The sequence below is a fragment of the Phalangium opilio genome, unplaced genomic scaffold (assembly GCF_054372755.1).
Source record: "Phalangium opilio isolate 3A_F unplaced genomic scaffold, DU_Popi_V2 ptg000055l_1, whole genome shotgun sequence".
In the NCBI taxonomy this organism is placed as follows: domain Eukaryota; kingdom Metazoa; phylum Arthropoda; class Arachnida; order Opiliones; family Phalangiidae; genus Phalangium; species Phalangium opilio.
Window position 1 is genome coordinate 3,118,825 of NW_028324174.1, and position 21,300 is coordinate 3,140,124.

Below are 21,300 nucleotides of genomic sequence, written 5' to 3' on the forward strand. Positions count from 1 at the left end.
ATTTACGAAAGTTAGGAGCCAAGAAAACTGCTTGGAAATGTGACTTTTGTAAGCAACCGGATTCGACTAAACGAAAAAACTCAGCAACGAATCAGCCCGTAAGTGAAATACAATCTACTGATGTTCTAAGGGAAATAATGGCCAAGATTAATGAGATGTCCCATAAACTTGATACGTTGGACACTATTAACCTGAAAATTATTGATTTCGAAAGAGCCATGCGATTTAAATCTGATAAAATTGTTCGTGAACTAGTCGAATAGGCCTACCGGACAACTTGCGCGGACGACTTGACACGGTAAAAGGTTATAATTAGCCTGGACGCGGTTGTGGTGTCTGACGACAAGAAAGCGAACTTGGTTAACTAAACATAAACAATTTATTTAACTAATGGTAAAAACTAAGCGAAGTGCCCGGACGGCGACTACAAAACCAAATCCCTTTTTGATATTAAGTTATCTGATTATATAGTACGAACAAAAAATTAATTCTAAAAATGTAGACTAACAAACAAACGATAAAAAATAGGTTTACAAAATTGGTATCTTTTTTATGTAATATCATTTTTTCCGATCGGAACATTCTCCCGGCCTTGATACGTTAGTAGCAAACTTTCAGGGCTCATCTTCATGGTCGAACGGTAGAAGGCATAGCTTGACGATGGGTCGTTTGATTTCACCTTTGGTGGTCCGTAAGGTAACGACCCGAGTATAGCCGTCTTGTCCCGGAAAAATTTCGATCACTCTGGCCAAAGGCCAATTTCCGGGTGAGGTAACGTCTGATTTGACCAAGACCATGTCCCCAACTTCGATATTGCGTTGCGGTTTCATCCATTTGGGTCGTTGTTGAAGTCTAGTTACGTACTCCCGAAGCCAGCGTTTATGGACATCCTGCTTTAGCTTCTGGAGTAGCTGCCATCGGTTAAGTCGGTTCATAGGTAGGTGAGATAAGTCAGGATCCGGTATTGCTTGAAGAGATTCTCCAATTAGGAAGTGACCTGGAGTGAGAACATTAAGATCGGTGGGATCCGATGAAAGCGGAGTTAACGGTCTTGAATTTAGGCAACCCTCTATCTGTGTGACTACGGTTGAGAACTCTTCGTAGGTCAGTCTGGTGTTACCAATGACTCGATGTAGGTGGTATTTTACCGACTTGACGCCGGCCTCCCATAGTCCGCCAAAATGTGGGGCTCCGGCAGGGTTAAAATGCCATGTTATGCCCTGTGCGGAAAGACGATCTGCGACAGCTGCATTGTGTGGATTTGACTGAATCAGTTTCATAAATTCCTTTAGTTCCTTGGCGGCCCCAACGAAGGTCGTTCCACAGTCGCTATATATATCGCTAGGCTTCCCACGTCTTGAAGTGAATCGGCGCAATGCTGCCAGAAAGGCTTCGGTGGTTTGTGATGAGACAATTTCAAGATGTAGTGCCTTCGTCACGAAGCATACAAAAAGGGATAAGTAAGCTTTGTAGGATGTCTTGCTTCTCGGAGTGATTGGACGAAGATAAAAGGGTCCTGCGTAGTCAACGCCAGTTCTCGCAAATGCTCGGCAGTATTGAACTCGAGCCCTTGGTAGATCACCCATCATCTGGTTAGCGGTGGCGGCACGATATCTGGTGCAGACTGCACATTTCCGAATTTGGTGTCTTACTGCATCTCTTCCTCGAATGATCCAATACTTTAATGATAGGATGCTCTGAACCATCTGAGTACCAGCATGCAGGTTTTGGGTATGGGCCTCTTGAATGACCATCTCCGTAAATTTGTGATGTCTCGGTAGCAGAATTGGACGCTTTGTGGCTGTATCGAGATCTGCGTGTTTAAGTCTTCCTCCTACACGGAGGACCCCGATGGAATCCAAGACAGGATGTAGACATAGTAGTTTGCTTCGCTTCGGCAACGGATTACTCTGGCGTAAGGACTCTATCTCTTCCGGAAACATGTAGGCTTGGACTATCTTTACTAATGTGAGCAACGCGTTCTCTAATTCCATGCTTGTCAAGGGACCAGAAAGTATTACGGCTTTGAAGTTGGGGTCTTGTCTCTTCCGGTAATTGTTCAGGCCATTATGTTTGAAACGAAGTATCCATGCTGTTATGCGTCGTAGTCGCAGAAGCGTAGAGAACCGTGTAAAGATGTCGTTATCAACAATTATTCTTGTGGTCATAATGACGATTTTTTCTTCTTCTTCGATGGCTGTGGCATTCGTCTTGGAATCCGAAATGGATGGAGTTGGCCACGGCTCCCGACTGGATAGCCATAGAGGTCCCTTCCACCAGAGTTTATGGTTTAGTAGCTCGGGCACTGATACTCCTCTGGAGGCTGCATCAGCTGGATTCTCAAGTCCGGGAACATGATGCCAGTGTGATACCGGAATTATCTCTTGAATTCTTGAAACCCGGTTTGCGACAAACGTCTTCCATCGACGTGGACAAGAGGACAGCCAACATAATACGATCGTCGAATCTGTCCAAGCTTTAACTTGATTGAAGTTCAGATTTAAGGACTCTTGAACTGTTTCCATGAGATCCGCAAGGAGCAATGCACCACAGAGCTCCATCCTCGGGATTGATATCGCTTTATTTGCCGGAGCCACTCTTGTCTTTGCTGTGAGTAATGAAATGTGGACATTTCCAGCTTGATCGACCGATCTCAGATATACCACTCCAGCGTATGCTTTCTCGGATGCATCCGAAAATCCGTGAAGTTCGAGAACGGATATCGCAGGTAAAGAATGCATCCATCGGTCTATTCGAAGATCTTGAATGTTTATAATGGAATTCTTGAAATCCGCCCATAATGTTTGAACTCCTACGGAAGTTTCGGCATCCCAATCGATTTTCTCCTTCCATACATCCTGCATCAAGATTTTCGTGCGAATAATGATGGGGGCAAGCCAACCCATGGGATCGAAGATCTTCGATATTTCGGAAAGTAGAGTCCTCTTCGTAAGAGGTAACTGACAGGGCGCAGGTTGTACTTTGAACAGGAACTGATCTTTCCTCGTATCCCAGTAAAGTCCGAGTGTCTTGACAAGAGCATCGTCATCCATCGCTAGTATGTTCTTGGAATCTTGTTACTCAGGCGGTACTTCTGTTAAACAATCAGGGTCATTTGAGGCAAATTTACTGAGTCGGAAACCGGCACCATCGCACAGTGAGCGAATCTGGTATATAGCGATCTTGGTTTGTGTTGCGGTTTGTCCTCCGCTCATTACATCGTCCATGTAAAAATCCCTTTTGATAATCGCAGCTCCCAACGGATGTTCATGTAACCCCGTGTCGCCCAACTCCTGCAATACTCGAGTTGCCAAGAAGGGTGCCGAGGCTGTTCCATAGGTTACAGTGTTCAATTGGAATTCTTGAACAGGAGCCTTGGGTGTCGACCGCCACAGTATGCATTGCAGATTTCGTTGTTCTGGGACTACTAGTATCTGGCGGTACATTTTCATGATGTCAGCGACAAAGGCAATACGATGTATTCTGAACCGCATGACAATGGCATATAGCGAATCTTGGACCACTGGACCCACGAGTTGAGCGTCGTTGAAGGAGAATCCAGAGCTGGTCTTAGAAGATGCATCGAAGACCACTCGGAATTTACAGGTTTGGTTCCAATCTTTCATTACATAGTGATGAGGAATATAGACTCTTGCAGACTTCTTTTGGTTCTCTGGCAAGATCTTCGACATATGTCCCAACTCTTCGTACTGTTCCATGAATCCTTCGTATAAGGCTTTCAACTCCGGGCGTGCGTCGATCTTCCTTTCAGTTTGGTAGAATCTTCTCAGGGCTATCTCGCGCGAAGATCCAAGAGGAATCGTTGGCTCTTTCATTGGTATGCGTACCACGAATCTTCCGGCTGGATCTCGGTAATGGAACTTTAGAAAATCCTCCTCGCAAGCTTTTTCTTCCGGCGTCATGACTTGTGTCTTTGGCACTTGTTCAATCGCCCAAAATTGATTCAGGGTTTCTTCGAGTGTGAGAGTATGATGAAAGTGTACTCTAGGTTGGTCAATGCTCGTCGGCCCGGAAACCAGCCATCCTAGCTTGGAATTGATCGCATCCGGAGAAAAGGCATCCTTGGTTCGTTTCCCATTTAAACGGAGTTTGAAAAATACGTCAGCACCCAACAGTACATCAATGTCGCCAGGGATGTTAAACTCGGGATCCGCCAGTCGCAGCTTCCTGAGATGAGGCCAATTGCTTGTATCATATTTTCGTAAAGGTAGCTGACATGTGATTTTCTTCAATACATAAGCGTTGACGCAAAACCTTTCTGACGTTGTGTCCTCGAAGAATGGTTTGAAATGAACCTGAGTAAGTCCTCTAGCTCGACCGAGTTGCGTCGCACCTAGGCCTACTACTTCCGTCTGGACTTTCTTTCGTGCGAGGCCCAGTCTCGCCATGCACGCTTCGGAGATGCACGATACAGTCGATCCGCCATCCAATAGAGCTCGAACTTGAAGGGCTGTCTCTTGCGCAGTTTTTACTTTGATTACAGCGGTAGCTAGTATGGAATCATCCCTTGCACAGGCGGCGTCCTGGACATGAAAATTCTGCGCCTGGCTTGGTTGTTGTCTATCGGACTCTTTTGTATTGGATGGTTGACTACTTGACTCTTTGTCTGGTTTCTCAACTTCCACGTGAAGAAGGGAGTGATGCTTTTTATCGCAGGTCTTGCAGTATTTTTCCAGTGGACATTCTTTCACTCTATGTCCCGTCCGAAGGCAGTTGAAACAAAGGTTCGATTGCTGTACTAATGATCGCCTTTCGTGGACCTTCATAGCGGACAGTCTTGGGCATCGGAAATTGAAATGATTGGCGGAACAGAACGTACATTTACCATCTGAGGACGATGCTCCAGTTCTGGTGTGCAAGGTCACTGGGTTCCTCGTGACGTGAGGATTGCGACCGGATGATGATGCCGCCCAGGAGCGCGCTCTTTGTTCAATAAATTCCAGCAGATCGCTTGATTTTGGTATCTCTGTGTTCTTGAGACTAAGTTCCCATTGCTCCTTAGAGGACGGATCTAACTTCTGGGTTAGAAGGAACACCAGAACGGCATCCCATTTATTCGCTATCGGAAGAGTGTCGAGAGCTCTGGTACATTCCATCGCCGCATCCACGATCGATCGTAAGGCATTTGAGTTGCTGGTTGGTATCATGGGCAGCGAGCAGAATCGTCTCATAATGGCAAAGTAGAGTTCTCTGTTGTTTTCGAACCTCTTGGTGACCGTATCCCAAGCAATGGTGTAATTGGCATCAGAAATGGTGAGTGATTTGATTAGATTTACGGCGTTTCCGGTTAAACTTGACTTGAGATAGGTAAATTTCTGGGCATCTGATAATTCTTGATTGTTGTGGATGGCAGTGAGGTACATGTCCCGGAATGATATCCAATTATGTATTTCTCCCGCGAACGTTGGGAGGTTGATTTTAGGTAATTTGATCTCCGAATGTGACCCTACAGACAACTGACGTGTCGAGATTGGAACCATAGTGGCTAGCATAGATTTAAGTGCGCATTTCGAATTCGTATACAACGTGAATAAGTCATCCCATTTCAGTTCATGCAGGCCAGCATTTTCAGCGTCCAACGAGACCACCTTGACATGCGCATCATCGATGACTTGCCACGACTTGTCCACTTCTTCCAGAAAAAATTCCAATTGCTGTTGATTAAGAGGAGTCTTGGCATGTGTTTGAACTCTGTTGCTGATGTTGTTCAGACCCAATTCGCCTTTATTCCGTTCCGCAGTGGCTTTCTCCAGAGCGGTTACTGGCATTGTGAACGTCCGCAGTGGTGATCAACCCAACGACCAGCTTTCCACGTAATTAAGCCGACTCTGACGATCCGGCTCGACGGACCATAAATGTTCGTGAACTAGTCGAATAGGCCTACCGGACAACTTGCGCGGACGACTTGACACGGTAAAAGGTTATAATTAGCCTGGACGCGGTTGTGGTGTCTGACGACAAGAAAGCGAACTTGGTTAACTAAACATAAACAATTTATTTAACTAATGGTAAAAACTAAGCGAAGTGCCCGGACGGCGACTACAAAACCAAATCCCTTTTTGATATTAAGTTATCTGATTATATAGTACGAACAAAAAATTAATTCTAAAAATGTAGACTAACAAACAAACGATAAAAAATAGGTTTACAAAATTGGTATCTTTTTTATGTAATATCATTTTTTCCGATCGGAACAAAATTGATGAATTCGGTCAAAATATGTCTGACTTAAAAAAATCAGTGGGTGAAGTTAAAGAAGAGTTTACCGGAATAGCATTAAAAAACAAGGAGTTAGACGACAAGGTCCAATTTTTAGAGGAAAAAGTTGCTAATCTGGAATTCACTCAAAACAAAAACTGTCTAGAGTTGTCAGGAATCCCAGAGACTAAAAATGAAGATACTGTAAAAATTGTTCAAATTGTGGGAAAAATCCTAAATTTAGAAATCCCTAATAATCTAATCGTTAAATGTTACCGTAAATATCAACCCGGAACTCCAAATACCAAAAAAATAGGCAACCCTATAGTAGTTAAATTCTATGACATTAAGTTGAGAGATCAGTTTTTTGAAAACTCTAGATCTAACAAACTAGATCTTTTTTGCAATAATAATCACCAGTCGCTAAAAAATGAAAGATTCTACGTAAATGAAATTTTGCCATCTTACACAAAAAAAACTTTTGTATGAAAGGAAGGTCTATGCAAAAAATAAGGGAATAAAATATGTATGGGTTAGTAATGGAAGCATTTTGACGCGCAAGGATGAAGGATCTAAAATAATCAAAGTTACTTCACTTCGGAATCTTCGTTCGACCTCATCGTAAAGACTTATTTATTTACATATTAAACCTTTTCCGATTGTGATGCCCTTTAATAATTTTGCTGACTTTTCCGACTGCATAGGTCTACCGCACAATGAAATGTTTCCAAATATCGAAAATGATTTTTTTCAATGTCATAAAAAAATTTGTTCTCATTTAAACGGCTTTAAAATATTTCATCTGAATATTAGAAGTATCGCTAAAAACTTTGACGAACTCTGTTTCCTTCTAAATGAACTGTCTGCAAATTTTGATATTATTATATTAACGGAATGTTGGCTAGAGGGTAAAAATGCACTACACTTCCAAATTAGCAACTATCAGACAATTTCTACCACCAACCACTCAAACAGAAGTGACGGCGTGGTGGTCTTTGTGAAAAATACTATTAACTTTGAAGACTTTGATATAAGAATTGGTGGTTCTAGTTCCAAATATATAGATATAAAATTAAACGGTTTATTAATGTACCGTATTTTATGTATCTACCGTTCCCCAAATAATGATTTGCAAGAATTTTTATTTGACCTCAATAAAACGCTAGATAACTTTGCGAAAATAAATATTGACAACATAATCCTAATTGGTGATATTAACATAAATATCCTCCCAAATGAGCCTAGTATACTAAATTCGGATTATTTAGATATTCTACAACTTCATGGCTTTATCCCACTTATTAGAAATTTTACTAGAATATCAGATACATCAAAAAAATGTTTAGATCATTGCTTTATAAAGCAAAAACATTCTAGAGATATAATATCTGTAATCTTTCAAACCTTTATCACGGACCACTTCCCAATACTACTAAGTATCGATAGTGAAGTGACTATAACCAAAAAATATACGGATAATTTAAAAATACCTTCGAAAATAGACTACCAAAAACTAAAAATGCTGTTAGGATTTGAGACCTGGCTCTCAGTTTATAAGGAACATAACGAAAATATAGCACTGGAAAATTTCACTAATAATATAAAATTCTACGTTAATTTATCTAAAACAAATATCTTAGCAAAACCTAATGATAGTAATAAAGTTAAAAAATTAAAGTTGATTAAACCCTGGATGACTCAAGCCATTGCCTTTTCTATAAAAAAAGAGATAAATTAAAACTTAGAAGTCTGAGTGAACCCCTCAACTTTGGGCTAAAGGTGAAATATACAAATTACCGCAATAAACTGTCCACCTTAATTAGAGTTGCAAAAAACAATTACTTTTTTCAAAAAATAAATCAGCATAGTAATGACAGCCGTAAAATATGGCAAGTCTTTAACGAATCTACCTCAAGAGTCAAAACTAAACTGCCTATTATGAATACTCTTTATCCGGAACTTAATATTGAAATTGATGCTATAAAAAATCCGCAAGAATGTGCTAGACTATTCAATGATTATTTCACTAACATTGGGGGGAATATGGCTCGTGAAATAAAATACAATATTAATCATTCAAGCTTAGTCCCACCACCAGAAACTAGCTGCCTAAAGCAGTCGAGCTCCATATATCTAAGACCAGTAGATGAAGACGAACTTACCACAGAAATTAATAAATTAAAAAATTCAACCGCTACTGGATATGATAATATCAGTGCGATGGTACTTAGATCGATTGCAAATTATATAGTTAAACCCCTAAAACACATAATAAATAATTCTATCTCTACTGGGATATATCCTGATGCCCTCAAAATAGCTATTATCTCACCTGTACCAAAATCTGGTAGTCGCTCAAAGTTAACTAATTACAGGCCTATATCAGTACTCAGCCAACTGTGAAAACTTTTTGAAGCTTGCCTTAAAAAAACGTTTAGAGAATTACTTAACAATGAATAAAATTGTATCAGGAAATCAGTATGGATTCCAAAAAAATCTCAGCACCAATGATGCTATTTATCATTTCACAAAAACCATTACTAATGCACTTGATAATCGTAAAAAAGCCCTGGCAGTATTCCTCGATCTAGCAAAAGCGTTTGATACCATTTCCCATGAAATACTCTTGGTAAAACTTAGGCGATATGGTGTGAGGGTATTGCCCTTGAGTTATTTAAAAGCTACCTAAGTAATAGGAAACAGATAGTGCGCGTGGGTAATTCATATAGTGAAGCTCTTTCAGTAAAATGTGGAGTACCACAAGGCACCATTTTGGGCCCCATTCTGTTCTTAGTCTATATAAATGATTTTTGTGAAGCTAAAATATCCAGCTCGTTAATATCATTTGCTGACGATACTGTCCTAATTTACATAGATGAGACATGGGAAAAGGTATACTCGGCAGCCTCGATAGGTCTCAAAAAGGCATTTAATGTATTGCAAATAAACTTGTTAAGTTTAAATATCCCGAAAACTAAATATATAACCTTTTCTATGAGATCGCCTACTGACATACCAGAAATTGAATTGCTCATCATCAAACTGTTCGTGTATCAAACTTGAACAAGTAAATTCTATTAAATACTTGGGCTTATATATAGACTGTCAACTGAAATGGGATACTCATATACAGCATGTTACTAAAATATTAAGATTCGTATCATTTAATTTAATAACCTTGAGTAAATTCTTAAACTTAAAACTATTAAGAATGGTATATTTCGCCTTGGTCCAATCGCAACTTCAATATGGTCTAATAGCATGGGGCAATACGCATTATGCGATTTTACGCCCATTAATTGTTCTTGTTAATAGGATATTGCGTATTTGTTTACATAAACAATATGACTATCCAACTAAACTCTTGTACGAAGAATTCAATGTTTTCTCGGTATCTAAATTATATGTGTATAATATCCTACTGGATGGATTTAATAAACGATTTAAAACTGCTGCGATAAGTCATGGAAGGAAAACTAAGTTAGTTTTAAAAGGTAGCCTGGCTCTACCCAGGGTGTTTACCTCTCTGGGACAAAAACATGCTTCGTATACAGCAATAAGTTGTTTTAATAAGTTGCCTCAGAACATAAAGAGTCTAAAAAATTATAATCAATTTAAAACGGCTGTTAAATTTTACATAAAAAATAATGATATAGAACTAACCTATTAACATTGAACTGAATTTGTAATTAACATATTATTTAATGTGTAATTAATATATAACTAAATTTTTAATTTATATGTAACTAAATTTTGCAATTAATTTGTAACTAAATTTGTATTTAATATGTAACTAAATTTGTATTTAATATGTAACTAAATTTGTATTTAATATGTATCTAAATTTGTAATTAATATGTAACTGAACTGGAAATTAATACGTAACTGATCTGGAAATTAATATACAACCGAATTGGTAACTAATATATAACTTAATTGGAAACAAATGAAAAGCCGCGAGATTAGCCTGCGCGCGAGAACAATAAATAAAAGATTAACATGTCGCCCGCATACAAGTCTTACTTAGGCGGACGGCGAAATTCCAACTAAATAATCATGTCAAAAATATGTAACAATTGTGGAAAATAAAAAATATCAAATCAAATCAAATATGAAACAAATGCGGTGCATAACATTTGCAAATTGGTATTTCAGCAGTTATACACTATATACCATATTGTTTTCATATCTAAAAAAAATATTCGAAAATGTCTAGATAATACTCTAAAACTGCAGCGTAAACCATGTAACGTGATATATATGACTTAAACTAATAAAAAGAATCTACAATTCCCTTTAAAAAGTAAATTTCCGGGGATCTGAATGTATTTGGTTCTTCTAAACTAAAATGGGTGCTTAATATTTTACAGAATGTTGGCGTATGGTGCTCAATTTCTTTGACCATTATTTTATTATAAGTCAAAGAAATTGTTTGCAATCTTTGCGCTCCCGGGAATTATATTCATTATAGTTCCATCGGGTGTATATGCGCATGCATTCTTGTCCCAATGGACCGAATCCGAAACCCGGATAAGTGCGGGTTTTCGCTCCAATGGGACTGTCCCATTGGACCGTAGCCGCCGAAAGTGCAGGTTTTTCGGTTGATTGGGACTAGTTTCGGCCGAATGTGATTCGGTCCAATGGGGCAGAGTCTCTAGGTTTAGCACATATAAGGATTTCATTTGTACCACCCTACAGGTTTCCGGTAAGCAAGTTTTCCTAACGGCTAGATTGAAGGTGGACCATATTTATTATCGAAAAAATTCCATCGAATTAAAGATGTTTATGATCCTTTCAATAAAGTTCCCGAACGGCTTTTTTAATTTGTCAAATAAAATGCAATTTTGTTTAATTTCAGGAACATCGAATACACAAAACAAATCAAATTTTTTGACCGTCTTTTCGATATTTTAACTAGGGCTGGGAGTATCGAAGATTTTTGGTATCGATACCGGTATCGAGTACTGAAAATTGTACTCGATACCGGGTATCGGTATCGGAGAAAAAATACTCGATACCCAAAGTATCGAGTACTTTTTTTTAAAGCGCCACCTATGATAGATTTTGCGTATTTAATTATAATAAGCATTGTAACTAGTTTTTATTTCTTGGAAAAGCATTGCTGCAATATTTTAACATTTAATTTAAATTTATTTAATCTAATTTTTAAGATGTGATTTGAGTTTAGTTAGCGCTATTCACATAAATTTTCTGAAAGCTAGAATCCTTTTAAGTATAATAAAACACGTCGAAACGCGTCTAAGTTAAATTTCAGGTCATTTGTATCCATAGGACGAAGGAACTGCCCAAAAAACATACCTCCTCCAATAGAACTTAATATTAATTTTCGGTTACTCCGAATTTTCTTCAAAAGTCGCGCTTATATATGTAAATCCAATTCTTTGAACGGGATTCTATAGCACGAGCAGCTTGCGTCGTTTTGTGCGCGATCGAATGGGCTATGGTTGAAGAAGCTACGTCTGACGTCATTCTACTCTAGGGATGGAGTATAGAGACTAAACTATGTCGACGAGGGAAACATTCACGTGTTAAAATATAAAGCAAATGATTGGCCGCAAGTTTCAAAAAGAAACGTTCCTTCGATTCCAGGGGGAAAAGATAGGGGGATAAAGTACTCGATGCTTCGGATTTTTCGAAAGTACTCGATACCAGTATCGGATCCCAAAAACGGTACTCGATACCGGTATCGAAAGACTGAAGTACTCGATACCAAGTTGGCATCGAGTAGTATCGAACAGCCCTAATTTTAACATCAAACTCTGACAATATAAGTGACAACTTTTTCGGTTTTTAGACAGCGAGACGTTCGGTCGCCTCTCTTGCGCTCCGCTAAACTGACGTTTACCGCCACGCTCCTCTAGCTCTTTCTCTTCCCACCTTCCCCTCCCCCCTTTTGACCAGAAAACGGAAAAAACAACGCCAACCGCTCCAATGCAAAAACTGCCGACGTTTTGGACACCCGTCCAAGTACTGCAAGAGCCCTTTCCGCTGCGTCACGTGCGGTGTCGGCCACGCGGATGCTCAGGACTGTAAGGGCCCGAAACAGTGCGCTAACTGCGGCGCCCTTGACCATATTGCCACAGCCGCCAAGTGCCCTCGCCGACAGACCGAGATCCACATCCTACGTCTCCAAGACAGACACAATCTCTCCAGACACGACGCTATCAAAGCCCAACGAAAATCCCATCCGCCATCCGCCCCACAACCGACACTTAGCAACTTCCCCCCTCTTCCGACAGGCATCGCCGCTCATCCTAATCGCACCGCTGCTCCGCCCGCGCCGTGGCCCTCCGCCGGTCCCCCACCGCCTCTACAATCAACCGATGACATTCTCAGCATGTTATATGAAACCGTCTTGGTTCTTGCCAAAACGGCCCCGCCTGCCTTTGAGGAAATTATCTCCCTCTTCACCTTGCTCCTTAATCGAGTCCTCAAAACGTCCCTTCAATACCAGGACGTCCTCCAGAGGATACCACCCCCCAAGAGGCTGCTCTTGCGGGAATACTTTGGAACCTGACAAAATTTTGACAAAAAAAATTACTTTTCTTACTCCATTCTGTATTTTGTTTCAATACGAGATCTTTTCCTGTAAACTACGACGAGCCCGCGGAATCTTTCTCACCTGGCTCATTTCTCTCTAATAAAAAAAAAATAAGTGACAACGTTTGAGATCTGCAATCTCTCTTTTTGTCAACTACATAATCAGTAGAACATCACAAAACTAGAGTTAGAGGTAAATTTGGACGTTCTTGAGGTTGGGCCTTGTGCAAAATCTTTGCATTCCTTACTCGTATGTCAATTTAATCACGATCATATATCATATAGACAACATGAAATATGTTTAACATTAATGTTGACCACTAGATGAATTTACATACACGTTTTATTACAAAAAATCATCGAATTATCAGTTGCAATAAAGATTACAAAACACCTCCAATAAAAACAGAGCGAAAGCTAAAATATTTCCAGAAACGTATATCCATAATACAGCTTGAACATCGTCCACGGTAATGTCCGACTGAGTATTCTCCGGCTCCAACCATTTGAGAAGGGTTATAATGTCGTCAATATCCTTTGATAAACCAGTGCTCTTGGGTTTAGAATGTTGACTTTCCCACAAGCTCAATATTCTAAATTAAATTTATTGATTTAAATAAATCGTGGAAATCAGTTTTCTAAAATAATAAAAAAGCATCGAACCAATACTTTTACGAACTAGCATAACCCAATAATATCCCCCATAGGTGTGGGTTATTAGGGTTTGTTTCTGGTGTTCGATTAGGGTAAAACAGCTTAAACCATTGCTTTGAGTGATCGTTACCTCAAATGGCGACACTAAAGTCCCCGTAAACTCTTACTTATATCGGTCCGCGACAATTCGGTCTCGCCGTTTTGGTCTTGCCGATTTAGTCTCGCCGTTTTCGTCTCGGGACAATTGGGTCTGGGGACGAATAAAACTCGGGACAATTGGGTCTCGGGACAAAAGGGTCTGGGGACAAATGGGTCTCGGGACCTAACCCAACCCAACCTTGTTTGGAGGTAAGAAGATTATTTATATTAGTATTAAAAGCCCGCCTCTTACCACGAACAATTTATTAGAAATAATATACATATTTTGGAAAAGGTGGCAGTTAATTAATTGGAGAATATTTAGGAAAAGGCGGCAGCTAACTATTAGGAGAATATTTTGGAAAAGGTGGCAGCTAATTAATAGCAGAATATTTTGGAAAAGGTGGCAGCTAATTAGTAGGAGAATGTTTTGGAAAAGGTGGCAGCTAATGAATAGGAGAATATTTTGGAAAAGGTGGCAGCTAATTTTTAGCAGAATATTTTGGAACAGGTGGCAGCTAATTAATAGGATAATATTTAGGAAAAGGTGCTAATTAGTAGGAGAATATTTTGGAAAAGGTGGCAACGATTTATCAGAGCCATTGTTTTGGAAAAGGTGGCAACGAATTATCAGAACTATTGTTTTGGAAAAGGTGGAAACGAATTATCAGAACCATGGTTTTGGAAAAGGTGGCAACCAATTATTGGGACCATTGCTTTGGAAAAGGAGGCAACAAATTAGCTGACCAAATAATCACGAGACCAAACCGTCCCGGGACCAAATAATCACGAGACCAAACCGTCCCGGGGCCAAATAATCACGATGCCAAATAATCACGATACCAAATAGTCCCGAGACCAAACAGTCCCGAGACCAAACAGTCCCGAGACCAAATAGTCACGATACCAAATAGTCTCGAGACCAAATAATCACGATAACAAATAGTCCCGAGACCAAATCGGTGAGACCAATTAGTCTCGCGACCAAATCGGCGAGACCAAATTGTCCTGTTCCGTACTTATGTAGATAATTATGCGATTATGGTCGCACAGCCCTCAACCGAAATATAAACATTCAGGTATGTTTTAAGCGTATAATATTAATTTAAAACCAATTATAATAAGAGTTATTATTGTAGTTAAGTTACCCTCCAGACTTAGACCCTTGGCTGTTCCTTCCTAAAAACTCCCCTTTAAGGAAACATGATCAACAAAAGTTCAAGGCTAATGCGAGATTGGAAAGACTGAAAAAAAGGAATCAACTCTCACAATCTCCAGTTATGCATGCAAGTGAAACAGCTGAAACAAATGGACCAGCAAACGCAGAAGTTCTAGCTGAAAGATTGGGGATTGATGCAGTTCAACAAACTACGGAGGAAACTACGACCAACAAATGCACCACTCCAAACCCCAATGATAAATGCATTATGGTCAACCCCTTGGAAAATCATACATGTTATGTTAATACTTCGAATGGAATATCGAATGCCACCTCTATAATTTCATTAACAGGATTACAAAGTACTGGTCTATTTGATGCGATCGTTAAAAATATCAACAGTGAGTTTCCTAGCCGCATCTCTATGAATGTTCGAGATAGGGTATTTTTGACACTCATGAAACTTAAACTTGGCATTTCATTCACCGCTCTATCAGCTTTGTTTGGAATAAGTAAAGTTCAGACCTCAAATCATTTTAAATTAACTCTTACGCAGTTGGTTTCGGTTCTCGAATGCGCGATAAAATGGCTAGATAAAAATGAAATTATGAAATGTATGCCCAGATGTTTTGCTGAGTTTCCTAATACAAGGGTAATACTAGACTGTACTGAAGTCGAAATAGAGAGATTCGCGTGTCTTCAATGCAGAATAAAAACGTACTCTCACTACAAAGGAAGGAACACGATTAAGTTGTTGGTGGCTATCGCACCTTCTGGTGTTATAACATTTGTCAGCAAAGGTTTTTGTGGAAGATGTTCTGACCAACAAATAACGTCTGAAAGTAAAATATTGGACATGTGTGAAGGTTTCTTAGATGGGATTATGGTTAACAAGGGATTTGCCATAGAAGATCTTTGCAACGAGCGTGGTTTAGAACTAATAAGGCCACCCTTTCTAAAGAAGAAAAAGCAATTTACAAGGGAAGAAGCTTTTCGAAATTCCAAAATAGCTGCTGCGAGAGTGCATGTTGAGAGAACGATAGGTAGAATGAGAGCTTTTAATTGTTTAAATAAAAAATTGCCTTCTGATTTATTACCCTATGCTAGTTCAGTGATCACCGTGGTATCTGCTGTTATTAATTTATCAACACCAATTTTGGCTAGCGATAAATTTTAAATGTTTCTCAAACATTTGTCCCAAGCTTGTTAAAACCCGTGAAAAAAAATGCAATAAATAATGCACCCAAGACTCCTGAAATTTTGTAAAACAATTTTATTTAATAAATTTGTAAGATTCTATCACATTTTAAGGAACTTAAAAATATCACTTCAGCCTTATTTGTGCCATTAGTCATTACATTCCGTCCTTTTTATTCGATTTCAAATAATTTGGAATGTAGTAATTAAAATAAGTAATTTGTAATCTTGGTAAAAGATTGTTAATAAATTTTTGGTCTTTAGGCACATCAATAACAAAACAATCATCTTCCAGTTTAGAATAAATTACAAAATGACAACTTTGAAGTCATAAAAGGGCCAAACTAAGTTGCACTTGCACATAATACATTTGTTAGGGTTTCAAAGAAAATGTTCCGTCCTTCTTGATTACCTAAGGAGATTTTTTGAGGACTGTTTCTAAGTTTTCTTTTTCACCAATGACTGGACACTTCATTTCGACCAAATTATCCTGGACTAGAGCGTCAGGGGAACACTCCAAGAATGGATAAGAAGGGTTGACTTCAAAACCAATCTTCGTTACTTTTAAATTAGACTTTTTTTAAAGCAACAACAGTTTTTTTTGTTTATAATTCCATACTGTGTGAATTCATTTCCCTTAAAGTTTGACCGAAGAGCTTTTCGAATTTTTGACCAAATTATCATTGACTAGACCGTCAGGGGAACACCCCAAGAATGGATAAGAAGGGTTGACTTCAAAACCAATCTTCATTACTTTTAAATTAGACTTTTTTTAAAGAAACAAGAGTTTTTTCGTTTATAATTGCAAACTGTGTGAATTCATTTCCCTTAAAGTTTGACTGAAGAGCTTTTCGAATTTTTTCAGTAGGATCTTTTGGAAAATATGTGTAATACTCGTAGCAATTTTGACAAGAGAGAGAGCAACAGGTGCTAAACAAAACGAAAAAAGTATTACCAATTTTTATACTCATGTTATGACCAAGGCTTAAGAGTTTACATAACTAATTTGGTTAATATTTGGGTGATTAGGTTTTCAACACTTACCATTTTTGAAAATATTCTCTTCTGAAAATTGTGGTTCATCCATTGAAAGAAATTTCGAGTACTAATTTTCATTTGGCACTGAATTATCAGTTTAAACGTCACATACACTGCCGCTGTGCCCGCTGATGCTACAGGTCTCAGGCCTGCCATTTTTGTTTCCCCTAGATCAAGCTTCGCGGTACTCCGCACGGTGGCACTAGTGAAACTAGTTCGTTCTAGGCGCGGAATCTGGCAGCCCTGAACTAGGGAAATTTTGGTCCAAAAAGGGAAATCTTAAGGGTTAGAAAGGGAAATTCCATTTTTCCCACCTGGCATCACTGCTTTGAAGTTCCTTTCCTTTGTTCTCTTGCGAACTCTGTGTTTAACGGCTGTGCAAGATTTCTTCTGCTTTTTGTGAATGCTAATTGAAAACCTATAGACCTTTTCACAGGTAGAGCGAGGGTAAAAAGGGGGTAAAATTCTCGAGAGGTGAGCATGCGCCGAAAGAATGTTTGTTGCCAGTCGTATTTATGTACCCATTGCTTTTACCTTACTAGTTAGGCATTCGAGTTTATTTTTATAAAGCAGTGTTGTATTAATGGTTGTAAAAGTATAAATTGAACTTCCTAGGTGAAATTTTATCGAATCCAATTGATAGGCGTAAAATTGGGGTAGTTTATAATATTCTACAGACCAAATTAGGCGCCAAGGCTTACGAGCGTGTTATACGCGGGTTAACGGCTAACGCGGCGCTTTCGGTACGGCATCGGCGATGTCCGCCGATGAAGCGATGATCCCATACGGTCGCCGAGGCTTAGCGATTTTTAACCAACTATAATCATTGCACCGTTTCCAATAGAACTTAAACACTGTTTATTTCTTAACGTGGTTTTGATTTTACTCACTCGGTTTAAATACTATTCATTTTATTTTAATTTTAAATTACAAAACGTTCTAAAACACGTCCATCGTAGTTTATTTTACAAGTTAACTCCATAGAAGTATAAAACTCATAGCGCCAAACATTGCAACTGCTCATGAAAAGGTCTATTGTTCAAAATAAGTATTTGTTTTGAATTTTCTTACCATAGTTCTCATTTTTTTTATTAGGCCTATTAATTTACCACTAATTATAGTTTATTTTCAGCATTAATTTCAAGTATGTCTTTGAACGGGTAGTTTTGTCATATATTATTATTTGTTAGGCCTATTTATGCGTAAACCAAGATTGTTTTCAAGATATCTAACAAGTCATGAACTAAGTTAGGACATTCTCAACAGTCTGAAATCAAAATAGACTTTGTGCCTGTTTAACTCGGCTGTTTTACAAATACGAGAGAGTTCAGAAATGGCATCTAATATGAAAGAAACATCAGCGGAAAAGATGAGAAGGCTTCGTTTGAATCCAGAATACAGAGAAAGAGAAAAAGCTCGAAGACGAGAGAGATATACAGCAAATAAGAAGCTAAAGAGGCAGTTGGTTTTAGAATCTCCTGCGAGTCAGGACCCGTCAACTCTGCAGGAGCCATCGACTAGTCAGAGTTCTTCAACTTTGCCGGAGCCATCGACTAGTTGGAGTTCTTCAACTCGGCCAGAGCCATCGACTAGTCAGAGTTCTTCAACTCTGCCGGAGCCATCGACTAGTCAGAGTTCTTCAACTCTGCCGGAGCCATCGACTAGTCAGAGTTTTTCAACTCTGCCGGAGCCATCGACTAGACAGAGTTCTTCAACTCTGCCGGAGCCATCGACTAGTCAGAGTTCTTCAACTCTGCCGGAGCCATCGACTAGTCAGAGTTTTTCAACTCTGCCGGAGCCATCGACTAGACCGAGTTCTTCAACTCTGCCGGAGCCATCGACTAGTCAGAGTTCTTCAACTCTGCCGGACACATCGACTAGTCGGAGTTCTTTAACTCAGCAGGACCCGGATATTCATTTTTTTAATAAGGGAATCAAGGCCCCCACCGAGGGAAGCATTTCCCAACTGTACAACTACTAATTTTTCCATTTAATTTCAATTAGTTAGAAAGAAATTTAACAATTTTGATAAAAAAACCTACTTATGTATGATTCTTACTCATTAGACAGGCTATTTGTGTTCTTGTATCAAATTTCAGACAATATGACTGGGGGCTAGTTCTAGGCTATGGTTGTATATTGGTATAATATTACAAACATAGAATAATTTTAGCCACTAGTCATATATTAGGCTACAAATGTTACTTTTGCCTTAAGAAAAAAGTCAAGAATATGTAATTGGACAGAAATTTGTTATTAATTTCATTAAACTGTAAACCAAAATCATACTAGATTGATTTTCTCATAATCGGAATATTATTTTATATTCAAATGAATAAAACCGTTAAGTAAAAATAGCCGGCAAGAATAATTTTAGTACCCAAACACATCTATTATCCCACAAATATTAGGTTTGCAAAAAAAATATCAACAAAATTGTTCCAATTCATAGGACAGAAGTTTGCTATTTACTTGTTTCATTAATCTATAACCCAAATCATGCTAGATTATATTTATTCATAATTGGAAAAAGGGTAAAGTATATAGGCCGGGGTCACCTCACAATAAATTTAGCTTGCCCAGGCAAAACTTTAATATGGCGGGGTCATCTTGTTTTCCTTTTTTATTTATTTTTTTTGATAAAAATTATTTATTCTTAAATTGCTTCATAATATTCTTTTAAAATGGGTATTAAAGTACACGCTAAACAACAGTTAATATACGTCGAATTTTTGGAAGCGCATAGGAACTTCGTCCATATGAAACTTAGCGCAAGTTTTAGTAGGGTTAAATATGAGGCAAAGAGAAACTAGAATAACAACGTAAATTAATCGCAAATTATAATCCAATTGTGTGGATCTCGTGAGATTATGATAAATTCATTAATGTAGATCATTAGCCCTCAATCAATGGTTACACACCTACCAAAATTTAATAATTTAAATAGAAGCTAAACAAAATAACCAAATTTAATCTAGCAATTATAAATAATTGATGCAATTGGTCAAAAATAGGTGGCTCTAACTTACTTAAATCTGTGTTAAGTAATTGGATCTCGCGAAATGATCCCTTAAATGGAGGATAAATTCAATGACGTTTTTTACCTTTAAATCTACAGGAAAAGCCGTCGATCTAATAGCTTGTAGATTTCTCCAAGACCCGCCAAGGCCTAAAGCCATTCCCCGCTTTAACCTAAAATTTGGCCCACGCTGGATTTAAGTCTCAAAAAACCCTTTGAACTCATAAATCGCGACGGGCAATGCGATTACCATGTTAAAATCGCAAGCAATGAAGCTTGAGTTGAAAAAACAAAGCAGCCATTCTAAATAAAAATATGAACCGCAGCCAAGGTGCCAGCAAAAAGGTACGGGGAAAAATACTAGAAAACTCCGGCGAAAGTTCCGCGAATCTAAGATTGATGGAGGGAAGAGAGGCGGTAAACTCTCCGAATGCTCGATTCGGCCGTCTCTTTCGGCTGCCGAATGATTCGGAGAGGCTATCACCGTATGATTAAGATAAGGTTCTTACAGAATACGTTTTATTTTCATTCGGAGAAATTGACTCCGAATGAAAAGATTCGGATTGAATTTCCTCCAAAAGGACCTTAGAGAATAGGGTCCCAGGGTCATTATCTCATCGAGATTGATTAATCAAAACGTCTTGGATTTAACCAAGACCTAAAAAGTATCGATAAGAAGAGAGTTAAGCAAGTGACTGAAGGCCCAGATATTAAAAGTTTTTTTAAATTAAGACTTACATGCTTAAGATGCTGTTCCGACAGTGGGACAAAGGACGATCTTCGGAGGGCGTCGGACAGCCCCTTTAAGAAACTAATGTTCCATCACCCTATTCCATTGAATAAACTTAATTTACTGGTAGTCAATTTATTCCCTCTCAATAATTTGTTAAATTTACTTATCTCGGGTTTTCGAGCACAAATCCATTCCCCGTTTACATTTTATAACCACATTTATCATTTTTAGGAGAGTACGTGTATGACATTGTGTCGTTAATAGGTTGCTAACATATCCCCGTTCATGGCCTGAACAATTTATAGTGAAACATTTTGTTTTTTAGCAAATTTCAACAATGGCGGCAAATTCAATAGGGACGTTATGATTTTTAGTCTTGGTTAAACTGAATATATGTAAGAGGGACAGACACGGGGAAAATACTTTGCCTTCCATCTCGCTCGATGGAAAGATCATAAAAAGAGTAGAGACGTCGAGGGGTCAACCCCCTGTATATCCCGATACTGAGGATTGACATCTCTCTTTTTTAAGTAGAAAAGGTCTATAGCAGCGGTACGACAGACAACGGTCACACGGTTCTAT

General features: G+C 38.7%; 2 protein-coding genes across 2 annotated transcripts; both read right to left on the reverse strand.

Moving 5' to 3' along the window:
• Window positions 1–614: 614 nt before the first annotated feature.
• Window positions 615–3,053, reverse strand: LOC149668635 (uncharacterized). Its single transcript, XM_089840858.1, has one exon. The coding sequence runs from the start codon at window positions 3,051–3,053 to the stop codon at window positions 615–617; it is 2,439 nt and encodes an 812-aa protein (XP_089696984.1).
• A 24-nt stretch (window positions 3,054–3,077) lies between these two features.
• LOC149668636 (uncharacterized) lies at window positions 3,078–5,789 on the reverse strand. The gene has a single exon (XM_089840859.1). The coding sequence runs from the start codon at window positions 5,787–5,789 to the stop codon at window positions 3,078–3,080; it is 2,712 nt and encodes a 903-aa protein (XP_089696985.1).
• Between the last annotated feature and the right edge of the window lie 15,511 nt (window positions 5,790–21,300).

Bases quoted from the DNA above. Each gene is read 5' to 3' on its own strand.
- LOC149668635 (XM_089840858.1), bottom strand. From the start codon at position 3,053: ATGGATGACGATGCTCTTGTCAAGACACTCGGACTTTACTGGGATACG.
- LOC149668636 (XM_089840859.1), bottom strand. From the start codon at position 5,789: ATGCCAGTAACCGCTCTGGAGAAAGCCACTGCGGAACGGAATAAAGGC.